The sequence below is a fragment of the Calidris pugnax genome, unplaced genomic scaffold (assembly GCF_001431845.1).
Source record: "Calidris pugnax isolate Ruff unplaced genomic scaffold, ASM143184v1 scaffold133, whole genome shotgun sequence".
In the NCBI taxonomy this organism is placed as follows: domain Eukaryota; kingdom Metazoa; phylum Chordata; class Aves; order Charadriiformes; family Scolopacidae; genus Calidris; species Calidris pugnax.
In genome coordinates, this window is record NW_015090977.1 from 2,627,187 (window position 1) to 2,647,105 (window position 19,919).

Below are 19,919 nucleotides of genomic sequence, written 5' to 3' on the forward strand. Positions count from 1 at the left end.
AGGGGGTCTGAGGGGGTTTTTGGGGGTGGGATGACAGGACAGGGCAATGAGAGTGACAGGACAAGGGGTAACGGTTTTAAATTGGAAGAGGGGAGATTTAGATTAAATATTAGGAAGAAATTCTTTCCTTTGAGGGTGGTGAGGGAACGGGTTGCCCAGGGAGATTGTGGCTGTCCCATCTCTGGAGGTGTTTAAGGCCAGGCTGGATGGGGCTTTGAGGGACCTGGTCTGGTGGGAGGTGTCCCTGCCCAGGGCAGGGGGGTTGGAACTCGATGATCTCTAAGGTCCCTTCCAACTCTGACCATTCTATGATTCTATGAGGAGAGGGGCTTTGAGGGGCTGTTTAGGGGTGACTTTGGGGGCTCTGAGAGGTTTTTGGGAAGGGAGTAGAGGCTCTGAAGCGGTGGTTGAGAGGCTGTTGAGTCACTGAGGGAAGACTGTGGAGAAGTTGGGGGGCTGTCAGGGTGGCTGGGGCAGGGATATGGGAAAGGGGCAGATGGGGCTAAAGGGGCAAGTTGGCAAGGGGGTGTCCAGGGCAGGTGGGAAAGGGGGGACTAGCAAAGGGATGGAGGGCAGGTAAGTGGGGGGGCCTAGCATGTAGTGAGGCTCTTGTGGGGGTTGCATGGCACCCGAGGGAGGTATGAGGTGGGGGCCCATGCCTGGCCAGCACCTGGGGCTCGGATGCTGTGTGCCCCCTGAGCCAGGGGCTGGTTCAGCCCCTGCACACCCTCCAAACTACCTCTCTGCTCCTAGAAACCGTCCAGAGGGCAAAGTGCTGGAGACCGTGGGGGTGTTTGAGGCACCGAAGCAGCACGGCAAATACGAGACGGGGCAGGTGAGTGGTTTTGGGGAGCGGAGCTGACCCTGCAGGCTTGTTCCACAGAGCCCAGGTAGCCAAGTGACTTACCCATAAGGGGGCTGCTGCTGCGCTGGAGCAGGAGGCCAGAAGTTTCACAGTTCAGTGCTCCTTGTCTCTGCTGTGTCTGCAGTTTGTCAGTCATCCAACAGTAGCAAGTTGATAAGAATCTGCAGCTTGACACAAACGTCCCTACAATGGCATTTGCTCTGCTGGCTTGATTTAGGGATTTTCTCCCTCCAGGAGCAAGAGAGACAATAACTGAGTTTGAGAAATAACACCTAAACTTGTCACTTCTGCGCTTATGACTCGCAGATCTGTTTCTGCGTTCCTAAGAGGTCTCTCCCATGCTGGTCTCCTTCCTGCAGTTGTGCCATATTACTATTTTATTCCTGGTTTAGTCATTTACTTTCATGGGATAGAGATGGCACGGATTTCTTCACCCACCCCAGAGAGAAGAAATATTTATGTTCCCTCTTTGTTTCTGCGCTGGGTTTGCACAGTGATGATTCTCCTTGTATTCCCATGACACACATTCCTGGTCTTTCTAAACCTGTCTAGTTTTACCCCAATTAGCAGATATTTTTTTTTAAATACTATCAGAAAAAGGCTTTTGGCTTCATATTTTCTGTTGACTAAAGTTGATTAAAGCTCACTGTTTATTCAAATGCAATTATTTGTTCCTTTTAGCTATTTCTTCACAGTGTGTTTGGCTATAGAGGAATAGTCCTGTTTCCCTGGCAAGCCAGGCTTTATGATCGAGATGTGGCTTCTCCTGTCACAGAAAAGTAAGGATTTGTTCTGGTTTATATGTTGTTGTACCGTTACATTTACATTTTCGTGGTGAGTTTCCTGGTTGGGGTAGTCCAGCCTTTTGAAGGAGGAAAATGGTTTGGGTCTCTTTTGCATGAACGTAAACTAGAAGAGAGATGTTTAAAGAAGAGATATTGCACAAGCATTAATTTTGTGTTAATTAGAGACAGGATGGAAGTATGAAGGATGAGTGTGTGCGCGTGTGAAGGAAATAAAAAAAAAACCAACCAAACAACAAACTATTCTCCTGGAGTTGTTTGCTATAAAAAAAACCCTCTTGTGTTGCTTTTTGAGTTAGGTGTAGGCTCCTGTGTTAAAATTGCAGGCTGCTTCTTCTGTGGATTGCCAGTGAGCTGGATTTGTCAGCTGCCCCTTCTCCAGTTTCAACCCACCAGGCCAACTTCATCCTTCTTGTGGCCTGTGTCACTGTTCAGTTCTCTCCCCCCTTCCATCCGTTTCCCCGTGGCCTGTGGTGGAAGTGTGCTGGGCAAGTGTGTGTGTGGAGTTGGGAAGGAACGAGGAGAAGCAGGGAGAGAACCAGAGGGCAGTAGAAATGCCCACCCCAAACAGGAGACTGGACTGACCAGGAAGAACTTCTGAGTTCTCTAAAAACAGAGCTGCTGTGCCTGTGACAGACACTATTGATTGTTACCTCGGCTCATCTGTCGTTGTGTGGGTGGTTGACATGAGTTTAGTTTGGGTGGAATTGAATGATTGCAGACTGTGAAATGTATTTAAAAAAAAAAAAAAAGTTAAAAAATCACTGTTTATGAATGTGCTTGGTCAGAACAGTTTGCTGCCATCCTGTGCTTGAGCTCAGTGCTCTGCTTTTCTTTTTAGAAGCGAGAACGCGACAGGCCATGGTTCCAAAGAGGTCAAGGGCAAAACTCATACTTACTATCAGGTGCTAATAGATGCCCGGGATTGTCCACATATAGTAAGTAACCAATAATCTTGGTATTGAAACTCAAATATCTTCTCCTGTGTGAATGCTTTACATGAACAGGCACTGAAAGAAAATGGCCAACTTGTTTGTTTAGAATTTTAGGACAGATTTGTTCTTCAAGTTGTATTTTCCCTGGGAAATATAATCTGGAATTTCATATGACTTCTTTCTGGGCTGTGTTTCCCCTTTCCAGCCTCCCTTCCTCATCCTGTTGGCATTCCTACTCTGTTGCACACAGGTCATTATGAATGGGGGTTGCAGCACTGAAAATGTTCTTCAGTTGTTTGAGTGGAGAGTTAGTCTAGAGGAGTTAAAGGGAGAGATATTCTGAGGTGAATTGGTTAAATAAAATAAACATTTTACAGTAAATGTTGTAATGAGCACACCTTAGAAACCACAACACTGTGCCTGGAAACCGGCCCGCAACATTCCACGCAGAAAGACATAAACCTTCCTTTTTCTCAGTCCCAGAGATCACAGACGGAAGCGGTGACATTCCTGGCAAATCACGATGACAGCAGAGCCCTCTATGCCATACCAGGTGAGTAGAATACACCTTCAGCCTCTCTGGAGATGTGGACTGTCCTGAGGCGAGGTCAGAAGAGTCATCGACAGTCAACTTGTGCCAGTGAAGCAGCTGTACCTACAGGATGTTCCTGTAGAGGATCCATCTGTGATTTAGGGCCCTGCTAGAAACAACAGAATGACTAATGGACGTGGAGCCCTTTTGGAGAGATGGAAATTGGGCAGAGTCTGTGACCAGACACAGGCCTGCTCGCTCTGAGCTGTTGAGACATGGATCCCATACACATACCCTGTTTTGTACGGGCTGTTGTATTTTACTACCAGGGCCCCTAGATCTCTTCTGTCCTGTGCATTTCCTGCCCAAAGTCCTTTTGTGGCAGTGCAGTCATTTCCCAGGCAGTGTGTATTTATCAGGGAAATCATTCTGTGGAGGAGTCTCACAGGAGAATGCTAGGAGGGGATATTACTGGCCAGTTTCCTTCATTCTTGCAATCATGGTATTAGTTTGGCTTCTGCTGCCAAAGTCCTTTTCTTAACATCTTAGTAGTGTGATCCATTTCTCTGCCAGGAGACTTCTGAGCTGCTCTTCGATGGAGAAGTTCAGTGGCTTCTGGGGTTTCTTTTTCAGGTTTAGATTATGTAAGCCATGAAGATATCCTTCCCTACAGCTCCACTGATCAAGTGCCCATCCAGCATGAGCTCTTTGAGAGGTTCCTCATGTACGACCAAACAAAAGGTAAGTTTTGGCTTCAGAGGGAAATCTTCAGGGCCAGATTCTTTTGAGGTATTTTACGACAAACAGCCAGAACCCATCATCTTGGATGCGGTGTAAAAATCCTGGTCTGGTTTGGGGTTTGTTACAGTAAAGCCTCCTCTAAGTAATTGTAACTATGTGAAAGGAGTTGCTTTGAGGGGAAAGCACTCCTGTTATGGTGTGCCTCTCTATGCTCATGGACTTTCTCATCTTTCCCTCCCCACAGTTCCACCTTTTGTAGCGAGGGACACACTGTGTGCGTGGCAGGAGAAGAACCACCCCTGGCTGGAGCTCTCCGATGTGCACCGAGAAACCACAGAGAACATCCGTGTCACCGTCATCCCTTTCTATATGGGCATGAGGGTAGGTCTGTGTTGCATGTTGGGGTGTTAGTTCTGGCATCTCTTTAACTGGCGTGTTTTTTCTAAGACCAGTTTCCTGACTGAATGTACCTTCTGCTTACTGGAGAAATGACTTTTTAATCGCAGTTTCATTGTCATTATGTTCAGCAGAGATACGAACGTGAAACTGTTTTGTCATACAGTTTGGGAGAATAGCTCCTGCAGCTTGGCTTTTGTCTGTTATTTGTAGGATGGGAAATAACCCTTTACAGTTCTGCAGAAGTGTTGGCAAGATATTTAGGAAAGCTTGTGAATTGGTCTTTTATTGCCTCAGTCAGGGATGGTGGTACCAAGGCCATCTGTCCTGCAGTGGCAGGCATACCCAGCCCGCTGGTGAGGTCCTGTGGGTGTCTGCCAGTTTTCTGGCTTGAATGTGGGTTAGAATGTGGGCTAAAGCCTTTTGGATTTAGCTGATACCCATGTGCTCTTTGTAGTGTAAGAACTTCATGCAGACCATCCAGAATAATGAGGCTCCAATAGATTTCTGAGTTGGGAGGGTTGGGAATTACCGCAGCAGTTTGATTTCTGAGTCCAGACAAGCACAGCTGCTGGGAAACCTGCGCCGTGGCCGGTGTGGATTTACAACTTCTGTGGAGCCCAACTGATGGTTTGTCCTAACCTTGTCAGAAAAAAAACAGGTGCCTTAAGGCGAGGAAACGGGTGTTTCTAGATCTGTAGAAAGTGCGTAATTAACATGGAGATCAACCCTCTGTGGTCACGAGATCCTTGCAAATCTCCCACCTCACGATTACATGTCTAGAGCAGAGGCAGTGCCAGGCGGTAGCTGAAGGACTGCTTCGGAGAGCAGCTGTCTCTGTGCTCATGTGAGTTGTTGTCCACGTCAACCTGGCATGGAGTGAGAGCCCCTGTGCTTGTGCTGTGCTGACAGCTGAAGAGGTTTTGGCGCCGAGCGTTGAAGGGCAGCTGCTAAAGTCTTTTGTTTCTCTTGACAGGAAGCCCAGAATTCCCATGTCTACTGGGTAAGTGCATTTTGTTTCACGGAGCAGCTAAAGGGAAGGAGTTTATTTGCTGTGGCATCAGTGCTGTGTGATAAGCTCTGAGGGAGAGTAGCCCTTGCCTGGCAACTGTTTCCCAGTATCGGCTGTGGGTTATCAACTCTTTGCAGCTGATTCTAGGTCTTGATAATGGTCTCTCTTCTGTCCAGTGGCGCTACTGTATTCGCTTGGAGAACCTTGACAGCGAAGTGGTACAGCTCCGAGAACGGCACTGGAGGATATTTAGTTTGTCTGGCACCTTGGAAACAGTCAGGGGCCGCGGCGTTGTAGGAAGGGTAAGTATCATGTAGCTTCTTTCAGGAAGCACAGCCCTTTGCTGGAGTCATCTCACTCAGGTTGATTTGCCAGTGAATTGCTTAGTGGGCAGTAGAAATAGATGGAATAGGAAACTGGCGATGGAAAAAAAAACCACGTGAGCTTTTCATCTGTTGTCAGTGTGCGTGAACTTGAAACTGAGTATTAGAGAACGATCCTAAAAGACTGTTAATGGGAAAACTGGAATAGTACATGATTCTGGCACTACTCACTGGGTGAGCTGTTCGCCGTGTAGTTGGTAGCGGTGCTCGGGTGTGGAGCTCTCTGTTTTTCTTCTCTCTTTATCAATTTCCTGTCGATGCCTGTCTATGGGGAGATGTTAAGATCCGTTGCTGATGCAGAGTGGTCTCTTCTTGTCTTTTCAGGAGCCAGTTTTATCCAAAGAACAGCCGGCATTTCAGTACAGCAGTCACGTCTCCCTGCAGGCATCCAGTGGTCACATGTGGTAAGAAGCAGTTAGTACTGCAGTAGTGATTTAGATACAGGACCCCACAGTGCTGAGCTGGGACAGGGTTTGCAGTCTGGAGTTATGGCTGGAAGGTGGGTAGAAGTGGACTGGATCAGAAATAATTGATAGTTGAAATTTTTATGAGCTTCTCTGTAGCAGTATCCCAGTTAGGGCTAAGAAGATGTGTTGTTTCTCTGCACCGAGAGATTTCAGGCTAATTTATCTTCCTTCTCTGCTCTGTGCTAGGCTGGATTTGGAAAGACTCAAAGCACTTCTCTGTCGTCTTCTGCTGTACTCAGTTTCTGTCCCTTTCAGTCCTTGGTGCAAAAGACAAAGTGTTTCCCTGGGCAGCAGGGACATGTAGACCAATACCCCGTCTCTTTGCAGAGGACTAAGCTTTGACTCAGTCCCTGGGTGAGGCTCTCCAGTTCTGTGGACAAGGAATTGGTGCATAGGGTTATTCCTAGGTAAAGCCTTCAGTCTAACTGGTGTTCAGGCTCCCCTCTGCTCTAAGTACAGGTAGGAAGGTGCTCAGCTGAGTCATTCTTTTCCTGTGCTGCAGGGTTAAAGCAGTTTCTCTCAGGGGAAACCCCATTTCAGGTGGGTTAGCATATTTAGTGTCTCCTCTGTGTGGACAAGAAATGCAGACACCTCTTGCCTTCTGTATGACAGGTCTCTCTCTCTTGCATTTTTTAAGTAAATCTCTTTCAGAGTTAAGCTGCCTTGGAAGTGCCTTTGAGTTGGGAAAAGCAAGAGAAGCAGGTCTTTGCCTATAGGATACATCCTTGTTTGCCATGTGAAGCATTTTGAATTGCCTGAATATGTGCCCCGGGGAGTAAAACCAGATTGTTTAGTAGTTTTTCCCTCTCTGCATGCATCCTGGAGAAAAGGAGACAAAGGTTCTGCAGCTCAGAAGCTGCTCAGTTTGGCTTCTGGTATTCGATTGTGTCCCCTCCTTCAGGAGAACCTGTTAGTTTATCTCCACAATCCTCTTGCCTCACGTTTTACAACACTGTAGTTCAGGGCAATAAACACATTCTTTGTTTGGATGAGGACAGGCAGATTCAGTTCTGAAATGCCCTTTCTGAAAAGCAAAGCAGAAGCTATTTCAATTACAGCTGTGAAGGGATTTCATATTATTGCAGGCTTCTTACCCAGTGGAGCTTCTGCCAAGAAATAGGAATCTGTATTCAGGTGTAATCAGTTTGTAAAAATAGCTCAAATGGTTGTGTCTCCTGCGGGGTGGGAGTTAGGTAAACACTGCTGTAGATGCAGTGGAGTGTGTTTACCTCCCGGAGGCTCCAATCATGACAACTTTACTCAGGAAATGTATATTAGAGACGTGATGCAAACTGCAGAGGAGTCTTCCAATCAATGAGTCATCTTGGCAGGCAGATGTCCTTGCTGCGGAACCCATGTCCTGCTGCTGGACCAGCTTCGCAAATGCAGCCCCGGGGAAGAGCTCATGTCTTGCCTTCTTGCTGGTAATTCCTGGCTGTGTTTGTCCCTGGCCTCAGCGCGATCTCTACCGTTATTTTGCAGGGGTACTTTTCGATTTGAGAGGCCTGATGGCTCCCACTTTGATGTCCGAATCCCACCCTTTTCTCTGGAAAGCAACAAAGATGAGAAGACCCCCCCCTCCGGCCTTCACTGGTAGAGCAGACCGAGTGCCGAGACCCACAGAGACCTGTGTGTGTGGTAGACCTTTTTTTGCCTCCCCATTATGCTGCAGCCAAGAACACGGAGCTTTTAAACATTTTAAACCATTTTTGTTTTAACTGTTGTCTAACGGGGAGGCTTTTTTGGAACTTTAATACTGGCTCTCTCAGGCTGCTTGTAAACATAAGCTGTGTTACAGTTAACCCTCCCCTCTGTGGCACCTGCTGGGGTTGGAGCTGGGGGACGTAGTAGATTTGTGCTGCTGCAGAAGACCTTGCCCCCTCAGCAGGCCTGGACCCTTTCCAATGTGTTGTGAATTCTCTGCAATGTGAGGTTTCTCTAATAAACTGGCCCTTCCAGTTGCAACCAGTCTTCCTTTATAAACCAAGGCCTAGGCTTTGCATCCAGCCTGCCCCCTGGCTTGTTGCTCCCCCCTCACCCGTGTGGAAAGCGGAGTCAACCCAGACTTTTTGCCGCTTCAGGAGGCAGCAGTGAGGCTGTTTTAGGGAGCAGGAACAGGAACTCAGCCTTCCTGCAGTGCAGCTGCTTTCTGGGATGTAGCCTGTGCGTGGTGGAGCAGCCTGTGAGCTCCACTCCTCGCTGCGCAGCTTGTCCGGGCTGTGCGCTGGAGCGACACGGAGCCCTTTTTCTCAGAGAAGAGAGGGCAGAGCAGGAGAAGGTGGGTTGGCAGGTGACACCGAGCAACCTGCCACGGTGTTTTGTGTGTGTACAGAGCACCAGGCTGTGTGTTGTGATCGTAGAGAAGAGCTGAAGGGGTCCTTGCCTCTCTGCAGGGGTGTGTGTCCCAGCTGCTGGAGGATGCTTCCCCGCTCACGCTGCGGCTGTAACCAAATTTCCTTGGTAGTTTCTGCTTTGGCAGGAAGAGCTTGTTTTAAGCTGCAGTGCTCTGGGCCACAGCGAGGTAGTGCTTGGCTTTCTGCTCCTGCTTGCTGGGCTCGGTGGGTTGTGATTTTTTTTGTTTTGGGTAGTCTGTGCAGAGGGAGGTCCCTGCAGGTCAGTGAAAGCTGTAAGCTTACGGCGTGTGGATTTGAGGGAATTTTGCTTTTATACTTGGAGGGCCCGGGCCACAGTATAAACCAGGTGTTTGCTCTTTTTACAAGCTGGAGCAGCACTCGGAAGCTCTGAGGATTGCAGGGATCTGGAGAGACACTGGCCTCCGTGGTGGGACCCTTCTGGCTGTCTCTGGGTTTCTGATTCTGGGTGACTGGCGGGGGCAGAGGTAGTTGGCTTTGTGATAGCGACCCTAGGCAGAAAGTTTCAAACCTCGCTCCTTTCCCTCGTCTTGTTTAAATAACAAGGTCTAACTAACTCACAGGAGTGTTTTTTTCTTGGTTTAGAAGTATCCTAGTTACCCCCTCTTCCCCCAAGTCCTCTCTGAGCAGCTTCTTCCCATTTTGGCTCCACAAGGCAGTGCTGTCAGTGCTCTGGGCCGTCTCAGCCTTCGGAAACAACAGCGGGAGAGACTGACGTGCTGTCCTGCAGCCAGTGGATACCAGCATAGAGAGACTTAATTACTGCTCCTTAAACAACGCCTATCTGTCACTGGTCTCTTAATTTTGTCTTCCTGTCAGGTAGGACGTGCAATCTACATTGCTTTTAGCTTGAAAGGTTGACGTAGCCAGCCTACTTCTAGGGGTAGAAAAGAGCAGCCCACAGCGGACAACCCCACGTTGCTGCTGGTTTCTTCTCAGGAGGAAAAAAGGGGGGATGATGCCTCGAGCTCAGGGGAGGCAGGATCCTGCAGGAATGTGCTTTTTCCCTCCCGTGCAGTTGCCCGGTGGGGATCAGAGTAGCAGCCGCCCTGCCCTTGGGTTACACACTTCAGCTTTACTGGCAATTGCAACACCACTGTAAATGTTTAACCCTCTTGCTCTCCAGCCGGCATTTCTGGGGCGCTGTGGACCTCACGCTGCCAGTAACGAGCAAGAGAGAGTTGTTTTCCTGAGCAACGGTGTGGTCCTGGGGGCAGCAGGGGTGTTGGGTGTGACGTTGCCACCAGGCAAGGGTATGGCTGGGCCCAGGAACAGACGTTCTGGGCTGGAGAATGATTGGCAAGAACCGAGGTGACCAGCAGGGTCGGAATGTTTCTGCTCCATCGCTCTTTGTGGAGGAGGGAGGCAAAGGGTGGGGGGGGGGGCCGGGCCCGGGCCCCGGGGCCCCTGGGCCCAGGAACAGACGTTCTGGGCTGGAGAATGATTGGCAAGAACCGAGGTGACCAGCAGGGTCGGAATGTTTCTGCTCCATCGCTCTTTGTGGAGGAGGGAGGCAAAGGGTGGGGGGGGGGGCCTGGACCGGGCCCCAGGGCTCCGGGGTGGCCTTTCCTCAAACTGCTGCTTCCCACAGGGCTGTTTCCAGAGCTCGGGCGAGCCCTCTCTCCGCGGGCGGGCTGCTTTCCTCCCTTCTGTAAATACCTATACAAAGAACTAATGAATAAAGCGCTGAAGGAACGGCTGTCGCTCCTGCCTCTCATTAACCCCCTGCACCCGCCTCCCTCCCTGGGGCTGGCCCCGGCCCCTTAGCGCCGCTTTCCCGCCTCTCCCCGCGGGGCCGGACCCGCCGCTCCTCCCTCTGGGCGGGCAGGGCCAAAGCGGCTCCGCCATCCCCTTCCCTCCCACCGCTCCTCCCCCTGGGCGGGCAAGGCCGAGGCAGCTCCGCCATCCCCTTCCCTCCCGCCGCCATCTTAGGCCGTGCGTGGGCTTTGCGTGCGTCGCGGCGCCGGAAGTGACGCGCCGGAAGCGGCGAGGCGGCGGTGGCAGCGAGGAGGCAGCATGGTGGCGGCGGGCGCGCACCGGCCCGGGCCGCTGAAGCAGCAGAACAAAGCGCACAAGGGCGGGAAGCACAGCGGATCGTCGCACCGCCGTGCTGGAGGTGAGGCGGGTCGGGCCCAGCCCAGCCGCCTTCCCCCCCGGCGGCCCTGCGCGCCCGCGGCCCGCCTGATCGCTCTCTCCCCCCGCAGGCCGCGTCTCCGTCAAGGCCCAGCCCCACCGGCGGATCCGCGACCTCAGCAGGGTGGACCGGAGGCACCAGGCGCTGCAGCTTCGCCGGCAGCGCAAGGAGGCGGTGAGGGCCCTGGGGGAACGGGGCCGGTTCGGGTGTTTGCGAGGGGACGAGAGGCTGAGGGAGCTGGGGTTGTTCAGTCTGGGGAAGAGGAGACTGAGGGGAGACCTTGTCGCTCTGTACGAGTACCTGAAAGGAAGCTGTAGAGAGGCGGGGGTCGGTCTCTTCTTCCAAGCTACAGACGATAGGACAAGGGGTAATGGCTTCAAGTTGCGCCAGGGGAAGTTCAGGTTGGATATTAGGAAACATTTCTTTACTGAAAGGGTTGTCAGGCATTGGAATGGACTGCCCAGGGAGGTGGTGGAGTCACCATCCCTGGAGGTATTTAAGTGGGGAGCGGGAGTGGGGCTGGTGCGGGTCTGTGGGGGTTGGGTCTTTGCGGGAGACTCGGGAGCTGGACCAGGGAGAGAAATGAGTGCCTGGGTCTGCTCAGTGTAGGTCAAGCGGGTTGGAATTGAGCAGTGGAGGGATCTGATATTGATCGGGGCGGGGGGGGGGCAGGATAGGACCTGGATTGGGACCGGGGTTCACCCTCTGCGGTTGTTCCCCCAGGTGCTGGCAGAGAAGCGGAGCTTGGGCAGCAGGGATGGGCCCCCACACCTCGTGGTCCTGGTGCCGCTGCACAGCAGCGCTGCAGCCCATGACACCCTGCGCTTGCTGCAGAGCCAGGACTCTGCTGTTGTCCGTGTCCATGAGGGAAAAGCTGGTGGCTTTGCCCTTCTCTGCCCCCGTCTCAAGCAGCGCTGGCGCTTCGTGACGGCACAGGCAGGTGAGGAAGCGCCGTTGTTGGTGTGGTTCTTGGCTCTGTACTTTTGGCAGCCTCAGTAATGGAGGTGTTTTGTGTGCAGGGGACCGTCATGCTGTCCTAGACCTAGCAAAGGTCGCCGACTCCCTCCTGTTCATCCTGGATCCTGCAGATGGCTGGGACAGCGCAGGGGAATATTGCCTCTCCTGCCTCTTCGCACAGGGGCTGCCCAGTTACGGTGAGTGAGTGAGAAATCTTAAGGGCTTTTAGTGGAAAATAGGTCAAGAAGGTGCTTGGTGGGGAATTGCTGTGATCGTAAGTCTTTGATTGCTCTGTTTCTGAGCATAGATCAGTCGGGTGAACGCCATTGTCATGCTCCCTTGTTGTGTTACTACCCTGGTAGGGGAGTGCTGGAGATAAAAGGTGTGTTCTAGGGTGCGTGGTGGTTCTTAGTATTGTAGCAGTTACTCAGGTGAGCAGAGCAAAGGGATTCAGACACTTTCCTGCTAAGTTCAGTTCCTGGCTCTTATCTCCATGGTCTCATTTAGTCTCAAAATCTTACCTCTAAATACAGATTTTTCTGTCCTGATTGTTTTTTTGAATGGGTGAAACTGCCTTTGTGACTTGGGGTCTGGATCTATTGCTTGGTTATTTGGGTTACTGGTATCTGAGCTTGTTTTAACGCTCAGCAAAAGGTGTATCAGAACAGGTTCTGATCCTGAACTCTCTTCTGTGCCCTGCTTGGTAGCTCTTGCTGTCCCGGGGGGAGCTGATTTGCCGCCTAAGAAGCGAATAGATGCCAGGAAGAAACTGGCCAAAGCCATCGAGAAGCGTTTTCCGGAGGCCAAGCTCTTCCCACTGAACACGGAGCAGGAGTCCTCGCTGCTGCTGCGGCACCTGGCCACCCAGAAGCAGCGGCATCTGGCTTTTCGGGACAGACGGGCTCACCTCCTCGCCTACGCTGCTGAGTTCCTACCCGGTCAGGAGAGCGACCTGGTTGGGACCTTGAAAGTGTCTGGTTTTGTCCGGGGACAGACCCTGGATGTGAACAGCCTGGTGCATATTGTGGGGCATGGAGACTTCCAGCTGAGCCAGGTGGATGCCCCCCCCGACCCCCTCTCTTTGAACCCCCGCGTGGTTAAAGGACAGAAGAGGAGTCAGGACATGGAGATACAGGTGTGTTGGGAGGTCAGGGCTTTGCTGGTCCTGTTAGAACACCATGTTTCTAAACTTTCATCAGGAAACTACAACTGGGTGTGGGTGGTTAAGGGGAGGCAAAGGGAGTTTTATCAAGAGCCAGCAGGGCTGTGTTCTGCCACTGAGCTGAGATTCCTTGCACGTGGCACGTAACAAAGGGTATATCACAATGTTAACAAACATGATACTTAAAGGAATTTCACTTCAGACGGATTGCTAGCTGGAGTTTAGTGTATTTACAGCTGGGAACTCTGCTCTTGCCCTTCAGGATGACTCTCTAAACGGTACCGATGAGATGGAGGAAGATGTTAAGGTCCTGATGAAGGCAGATCCAACCAAGCAAGAGTCTTTGCAGTCAGAAGTGGTTCCTGATCCTATGGAAGGGGAGCAGACGTGGCCTACTGAAGAAGAACTGCAAGAAGCAGAGGGTGAGCAGCAGGCAATACTTGTGTACTTTTTCCTTGTCCCTGTTAAGAGGGTTGTTAGAAACCCTCTGTCACTGAGATGGCTATGAAGAAACATGCTAGTTGGGAGCCCAGGACTTCCATTCCTAGTCCCATCACCTGGTTAGCAGGTGGTGTGGTTTGCCTGGCACGTGGCAGGATTATGTTTTAGCTGCCTTTTCTGTGTCCTGACATATTCTGTGCTGGAAAACTGATTCTGGTCTAGAGCTGATCTTGGCTCTTCTGCTGTAAATGTTTCTGAGGGAAAGGAGAATGGTTCCTGTATTAACTATTGCTGGGAAATCCTACAGCTTCTCTGAAGGCAAACAGGAAGGTGGTGAAGGTCCCCAAAGGCACATCCAAGTACCAAGCTGCCTGGATTGTAGATGATGAAGAAGAGGGCAATCAGGAAGATGATGACGATGAAGATGATGATGACATCGATGATGATATGATGGAAGAGGCAGTTTCCCAGGTACTTCCAAGAGCTCGTACTGTAGCTGACCTCCATGGTGTTACTTTGTATACTAGGACAATCCTGTCCTTCTGGCTTGCTCCATGCAAGGGCACAACACAGAGCCAGGACTTGCCTGGATTTCCATTGTTAAATCTCTCGCATGTGTTGTGTTGCTTCTTTGGCCTGTTAGATACCAAAATGGGGCCCTGTGGTGTAGCTCAGCTCACAATTCACAAACACAGGGTTTGAGAGCTGTGGGGACACAGACAGAGAGCTCATGTGCTCACAGGCTCTGTGCTGTCCTCTGTGTCAGGAGGGGGAAAGCAGCGAGGAGGGAGAGGAACCTGCAGAGGAGGAATGTGAGACCATGACCGTTTCCGAGTGCTTGCGGGACGACCAGTATGATGAGAAAGTGGAGGAAGATGAAGAGATGCTGGAGAGGTACAAACAGGAGAGAATGGATGAAATGTTTCCGGATGAGGTGGACACGCCACGTGACGTACCTGCCAGAGTCCGGTAAGAAACAGGGTAATTTGGGAGAGGAGCTGGAAGGTGCCCTTCCTGGCTTTGGGAGATAGGACAGGAAGCCTATGATGTCTTAGCCGTGGTGTCTGAACCTGGCTGAAGGACTCTTCTGAAGACACATCTTTAGGCTCTGAGGCTTCCAGGGGAGGCATTGGTTGGGCACTGGGTGGCCTGGGCAGCTCTGGGTGGCAGGAGGAGCTGGTCCTGACCTGGGAAAGGGAGGAGGATGGCAGAGCCCTGATGCAAGGGTAGGTTGTTTGGAGTCTTGGCTGCTGCTTCCAGTGTTCTCTGCGCTAAGATCTTTTCTGAGGGCTAATGTTTGCTTTGCTCCCTTTGCCATCTCTGAAGATGTGTGTCCCTGCAGACCACAGAAGGTGCTGGCCACACACCTTGACTGGTGAAGTAGTTTGTCATTTCTGTTATCTGTCCTTTAGGTTCCAGAAGTACAGGGGGCTGAAGAGCTTCCGAACTTCTCCATGGGACCCCAAAGAGAATCTCCCAAGGGATTATGCCAGGATTTTCCAGTTCCAGGACTTCTCCCGGACCAGAAAGAACATCTTCCGGCAAATAGAGAAAGAGGAGACTGAAGGAGCCTCGGTAGCACCCTTTTCTCTTGCTGTTCTTTTTCCCTGCTGTGTTCCCTTACTCCCAGTAGGAAAGACTTGTCAGGGAGGTGGCTGGTGGATCTTTTCGGCCCAGCTGGTTCTTAGCATGAAGCCATGAGTTCAGATGATACCGTTCTCCTGGATTCCCTCTCTAATCCAGGCAGATGTTACTTCTGACACTTTTCTGTTGAGCCAAGTATTAACAACCGACCCTCTCTCGGCAGGTTGGCTGGTACGTTACACTTCACATCTGCAATGTCCCTGTCTCAGTGATGGAGAGCTTCAAAGAAGGGAAGCCCCTAGTCCTGTTCTCACTGCTTCCCCACGAACAAAAGGTAACCAAGTGTGGCCCTGGTGGTAGCTTGTAGGTGTGCAGCTCCTTGTCTGATTCCTTCAGGCTGCGTGGGTTGGAGAGGTTCTGGGAGAGGGAGAGGGCTGAAATCTCCCCTAGGTTTCAAAGTAGGACCTTCCCTTGGGTCAGAGCGGGCTGAAGGTGCCGGGGGTGTTTAGGCTGAGCCTGGCTGAGGTGTCCGCAGTGGTGAGCAGCAGTCTTTAGGGAAGCCACTCTCAAGGGCTTTGTCCCTGCCTCGGTGTCCCACTGCTTTCTGCTCTGGCCACCATGTGCCAGCCCTGCTGTCACCTCCTCACAGTGCTGTCTCTCCTGCAGATGTCCGTGTTGAATTTCCTGGTGCGGCGGCATCCGAGCAACAGTGAACCAGTGAAGGCAAAGGAGGAGCTGATCTTTCACTGTGGGTTCAGGCGGTTCCGAGCATCCCCCCTGTTCTCCCAGCACACCTCAGGTTTGTGAGGGACTGGTTGGGGTGCCAGGAGGTTGGGCTGGGGTTTCTAGGGCAGGAAGCCTGTGATGTCTTAGCCGTGGTGTCTGAACCTGGCTGAAGGACTCTTCTGAAGACTCACTTCTAGGCTCTGAGGCTTCCAGGGGAGGCACTAAATGGTGGGGAGTGGAAGGGCTTGGGCAAGGTGGCTCACTGGTCCGGGTAAGGTGGTGGCAAGCTCCACACAGTGACCTGGTAGCTCTGAGGATCACCTTCCTTCTCAGATAGTCTGTGCCAGCAGAGGAGGGGTGTTTGTCACCTGTTTCCTAAAGCACAAAAACCTGTTGGCCGGGGAAGAATGGGCTCAATGGGGTGTCCCAGAGCTCTGAGGACTGCTGTTGGCCTGAACCTGATCGTTGCTGTTCTGTCCTAGCTGATAAACACAAGCTGGAGCGTTTCCTGCGCCCGGACGCTGCCCTGGTGGTGACTGTTTACGCTCCCATCACTTTCCCTCCTGCCTCGGTGCTTCTTTTTAAACAGAGAAGTAACGGTAAGTTGGTAAGTGCAGAGGAAGTGGGGTCTGATAAAGAAATATTAATAGGCTGTTCCTATGCCGCACTTAAAAGTATACTCCAGAAAATAAGACTTGGAAAAAGCTGTCCCCTTCATACTATTTGAGAAGATTATTGCATTTCCATCCCCAGTATCACTGGCACCTTTGTCTGTCCCTGCTGTGGGGTTGCTCTGGACCTGGAACCATTTGGGGAAGGGGGTTGAGGTGGGGCAGGAGGTGATGGAGGGACCTTCTGTGTCGCTGCCCCAGTTCATTAGTGACTCTTCCTTGCAGGAATGCATGACCTCATTGCCACGGGTTCTCTGCTCTCCGTGGACCCAGACAGAATCGTCATCAAGCGGCTGGTGCTCAGTGGCCACCCTTTCAAGATCTTTACCAAGACGGCTGTCGTGCGATACATGTTCTTTAGCAGAGGTATGGCCCGTCTCTGTGTGTTGGGAAGAGGGGATGTGGAAGCAGAGCTCCTGCCCTTGGCAAAGCTCTTGTGTTGGTGCAGCAAAGGCTGTTTCTTACCTGTCTTTCGTGTTCTGATCTCCAGAGGATGTGATGTGGTTCAAGCCAGTGGAGCTGAGAACAAAGTGGGGTCGTAGAGGACACATCAAGGAGCCGTTAGGTAGGTTTGGTCCTGTCTTTATCTCTGCCGTGTTGGGCAGGATGTGGTCCTCCTGGGCAGGAGAGACAGCTAATGGCATGTTCTGCTTTCTGCTTAGGGACCCACGGTCACATGAAGTGCCACTTTGATGGACAGCTAAAGTCCCAGGACACGGTGCTGCTGAACCTTTACAAGCGCGTTTTTCCTAAATGGACTTTTGATCCCCACGTTCCAGAGCCCGTGCCGTGGGTGAGGAACGAGAGCGCGCTGTCCGTGCAGGAGGTGGAAATGGAATAAGTCTCCAGTGTGGCTGATGCAGTTTGTGCCTTAGCTCCTCGGATGCTGCTCTCAGCCACTGCACAGCGAGGACAGCACTGATGTCTCGGACGTGTTACTGCTGGGGTCTGTACAGGGGCGGCTGTCTCACCAGCTGCTGCTCAGGTACCAGCTACATCTATTTATTTTAATGGAAAATGTTTTAAAAAAAACATCTAAGGGCCTGTGTCTTGGTGGTGTCTGGCTGTGGAGGGGACACTGTGTGCACCCCTTCTGTTGTGAACCCCTTGGCCCACTGGGGCTGTGTCTTTTCCTTGTGCCCTGCCGTAGCGGTGGGGGTTTTGCTGTCTCAAGGGTAGGAGTTTGCTGGAAGTTAGTGGTGACGCTGAGAAAGAAAGGTGAAGTAGCAGCTGGAGAAGTGATTGAGGGCAGCTCGTGGGAGGTCTGTCCCAGAGCAGCTGGGGAAGGGAGAACAGGGTGCATTTTGCTTCCAGGCCCCCCCCCGAAGCCGCCCTTTGATTTGGAACCAAGCAGCTCTGTGCTGTAGAAACCAACACCAGCTTCCCTTATCCCTCCACAAAAAAAAACTTTCAACCGTTTTGGGGGTTGTTTATCTGTTTTTCGTAGTGCACAAAACCAGACTGTCCAAACTCAGAGCGAGGTTCCTGCCACTTGAGACGTGGCTCCGCTCTCATTCCGCTTTCCCAGGGAGGTCTGTGAGCCAGGTCAGGGAGCTCAGGTCCACGTTTCCCCCGCACAGCACGACGCAAACGTTCTCCACTTCCCGGGGGACCTCCTGGAACCGCTCCGAGAGCGCGGCCGCCACTCCCACACCCGCTGTTGGCTCCACCAGCAGCTTCATCCTTTCCCACACCAGCCGCGTTGCTCGCTGTCGGGACAGAGCAGCAGCTGTCATCCCCAGCAGAGAGTCCAGGCTGCTCCGGGGCTGGGGAGGGCACGTCTCTCTGCAGCGCTCTGCTCCCCCTTCCCAGAGCTTCCGCCAGCCTTTTCCAGCTGGAGACAGACAGTGTGGGTGTCGCACAGCTGTGATTGTGCACAGGGGCTTGCGCTGCCCTGAGAGGGCGGAGGGGTGAGAGTGGAGGGGCGGAGGGTGGCTGGAGGCAGCTGCCTGCTGGCAGCTACCCTGAGAAGGGAGCCTGGGAGTGTTTACCTTGATTTCTTCCTCTGAGACTGTCAGGACATCATCAACCAAATCCCTGATGATGGGCCACGTGGTCGGTCCAATGCTGGTTTTAACCGCGTCCGCGATGGTGTCCGGCGGGTGAAGGTTGGGGGTCAGTTCCCCTCTTACCTTGGACTGGTAACAGTCGTCTGCGTTGCGTGGCTCGGCTGCAAACACTTTCACGTCTGGTCTCAAAGCCTGCAGAGAGCAGGAGGAGCCTCTTGGTGTAAACTGGTGCGTGCCTGTCCCCTGTTGCAGTGTGTAGGCCATGCTGCTGCCCCGCAGACCCCGGCCACCGGAGATTTCTCTCCGTTTCTAACGAGAAAAGCCGCTGCCATCGCTTCCTGCAGAAGCTGTTGCCTACCTTGATGGCAATTGCCATTCCTGCAATCATTCCTCCGCCTCCCACAGGAACCACCACGGCGTTTACCTCGGGTGCCTGTGCAGAAAGGAAGCATGAGTACTTCTGGCACCTTGGGTACCCCCTTTTTTTGCTGTGTGTTGCCCTCACCTGCTCCAGCACCTCCAGGGCGATGGTGCCTTGCCCTGCGATCACCGCTGGCTCTTGGTTGGGGTGCACCATGACTCCTCCTGTCTCCTGCACTACACGAGCTGCTGTCTCGGCTCTGGACTAAGGGAAAGAGTGCAGATGGTTACCTCTCAGCCCGGCTGGCCCCTGTCCCTGGCTGATCCCCATGTGCCATACCTCATCACTGGGCTCGCAGGGCACCAGTGTGGCACCGTAGGCGCGGATGGCATCTTGCTTACAGCGCGGGGCTGTGTGGGGCACCACGACGTAGGCAGGAATCCCTGGAGGCAAATCAACAGCCACAAAGCCACAAGCAGCCCATTAGAGCTGCAGGAGCGACGTGTCTGTGCCCGCTCAGGTGAGGGACACCCCTGCTTATCTCCAGGGGGGACCAAGCTGGGTGTCTGGAGCTGCCTGGCTGCTCTCTGGGAGGGAGCTGGAGCTTGGGGTATGTGTTACCTTCTGCCTGAGCAGCACAGGCGAGTGCCTGGCCGTGATTCCCACTGCTGTGTGTCACCACTGCCTGGGGAAGCTCCTTCCCAGCCCTCTGGCTTTCCTCCACGAGGCTCCTGACGGCGTTGAGGGCACCACGGATCTGGAAGGAGAGAGCAGCACCCTCAGTGCCACTACCCCGGAGCTGTGCCGGGCTCTGGGGGTGAGGTGGGGAATGTCATGGAATAGTAGAATGGTTTGGGATGAAAGGGACCTTAAAGACCATCTCATTCCCCTGGGCAGGGACACCTCCCACCGGACCAGGTTGCCTGAAGCCCCATCCAGCCTGGCCTTGAACACCCCCAGGGATCGGGCATCCACAGCTTCTCTGGGCAACCTCTTCCAGTGTCTCAGGGTGGCAGAAGCCGTGTCTCCCCTGCTGGGTGCCAGCAAAAAGCGAGTTTTTCTGCTTCAAGAAGTGACCTTCGTCCTCGGGGGCCGTGCGGTGGCGCCGCCGCCGCGCTCCCCCCCGCACCTTGAAGGAGCCGGTCCTCTGGAAGAGCTCGCACTTGAAGAGCAGCCGCCGCCCGGCCAGGCGGTCCAGCCCCCGGCAGGTGAGGAGCGGCGTTGTGTGCAGCCGCCCGGCCAGCCGCCGCTCCGCCGCCCGCACCTCGCCCAGCGCCGCCATGTGCGCGGCACCGCCCCGAGCACCGAACGCGCATGCGCGACGCCGAGGCTTTTTGGCCCTGCGCGGCCGCCGTCCGCCCGTCCCGC

At 52.9% G+C, this 19,919-nt stretch overlaps 4 protein-coding genes across 5 annotated transcripts in view; 3 read left to right on the forward strand and 1 right to left on the reverse strand.

Annotated features, from left to right (window-relative positions):
* POLDIP2 (polymerase (DNA-directed), delta interacting protein 2) overlaps positions 1–8,099 on the forward strand; it is an 8,357-nt gene extending 258 nt beyond the window's left edge. Inside the window, exons 2-11 of the mRNA XM_014953152.1 lie at positions 702–835; positions 1,547–1,644; positions 2,510–2,606; positions 3,081–3,156; positions 3,769–3,876; positions 4,121–4,257; positions 5,249–5,275; positions 5,461–5,586; positions 5,992–6,071; positions 7,617–8,099. Coding sequence (XP_014808638.1) covers positions 702–835; positions 1,547–1,644; positions 2,510–2,606; positions 3,081–3,156; positions 3,769–3,876; positions 4,121–4,257; positions 5,249–5,275; positions 5,461–5,586; positions 5,992–6,071; positions 7,617–7,731 — 998 coding nt within the window. The 3' untranslated portion in view covers positions 7,732–8,099. The remainder of the gene's footprint in view (positions 1–701; positions 836–1,546; positions 1,645–2,509; positions 2,607–3,080; positions 3,157–3,768; positions 3,877–4,120; positions 4,258–5,248; positions 5,276–5,460; positions 5,587–5,991; positions 6,072–7,616) is intronic.
* Positions 8,100–10,410: 2,311 nt separating this feature from the next.
* TSR1 (TSR1, 20S rRNA accumulation, homolog (S. cerevisiae)) lies at positions 10,411–17,227 on the forward strand. The gene is made up of 15 exons (XM_014953150.1): positions 10,411–10,622; positions 10,711–10,814; positions 11,364–11,580; positions 11,660–11,794; positions 12,305–12,732; positions 13,022–13,181; positions 13,508–13,671; positions 13,967–14,169; positions 14,613–14,775; positions 15,008–15,118; positions 15,451–15,583; positions 15,993–16,109; positions 16,407–16,547; positions 16,672–16,746; positions 16,844–17,227. Exons 1-15 carry the CDS (start codon positions 10,523–10,525, stop codon positions 17,020–17,022), a joined length of 2,430 nt encoding a protein of 809 aa, XP_014808636.1. The 5' UTR covers positions 10,411–10,522; the 3' UTR covers positions 17,023–17,227.
* SMG6 (SMG6 nonsense mediated mRNA decay factor) overlaps positions 17,042–19,919 on the forward strand; it is a 137,969-nt gene continuing 135,091 nt past the window's right edge. For both annotated transcript variants that reach the window (XM_014953147.1, XM_014953148.1), the window contains exon 1: positions 17,042–17,166. In XM_014953147.1, the coding sequence (XP_014808633.1) occupies positions 17,103–17,166 (64 nt within the window). In that variant the 5' untranslated portion in view covers positions 17,042–17,102. The remainder of the gene's footprint in view (positions 17,167–19,919) is intronic.
* On the reverse strand, positions 17,611–18,828 carry SRR (serine racemase). The gene is made up of 4 exons (XM_014953151.1): positions 18,696–18,828; positions 18,549–18,623; positions 18,173–18,382; positions 17,611–17,890 (listed from the first exon to the last, which is right to left on the reverse strand). The coding sequence occupies exons 1-4, from the start codon at positions 18,765–18,767 to the stop codon at positions 17,693–17,695; spliced, it is 555 nt and encodes a 184-aa protein (XP_014808637.1). The 5' UTR covers positions 18,768–18,828; the 3' UTR covers positions 17,611–17,692.

Coding starts and splice junctions, on each gene's coding strand:
- SRR (XM_014953151.1), bottom strand. CDS start 18,767: ATGGTGCACCCCAACCAAGAGCCAGCGGTGATCGCAGGGCAAGGCACC. Junction 18,383..18,548: donor GAATGGCAATTGCCATCAAG/GTAGGCAACAGC, acceptor TGCTCTCTGCAG/GCTTTGAGACCAGACGTGAA. Junction 17,891..18,172: donor TCTCAGAGGAAGAAATCAAG/GTAAACACTCCC, acceptor CTGTCCCGACAG/CGAGCAACGCGGCTGGTGTG.
- TSR1 (XM_014953150.1), top strand. CDS start 10,523: ATGGTGGCGGCGGGCGCGCACCGGCCCGGGCCGCTGAAGCAGCAGAAC. Junction 10,623..10,710: donor GTCGCACCGCCGTGCTGGAG/GTGAGGCGGGTC, acceptor CTCCCCCCGCAG/GCCGCGTCTCCGTCAAGGCC. Junction 10,815..11,363: donor GCCGGCAGCGCAAGGAGGCG/GTGAGGGCCCTG, acceptor TTGTTCCCCCAG/GTGCTGGCAGAGAAGCGGAG.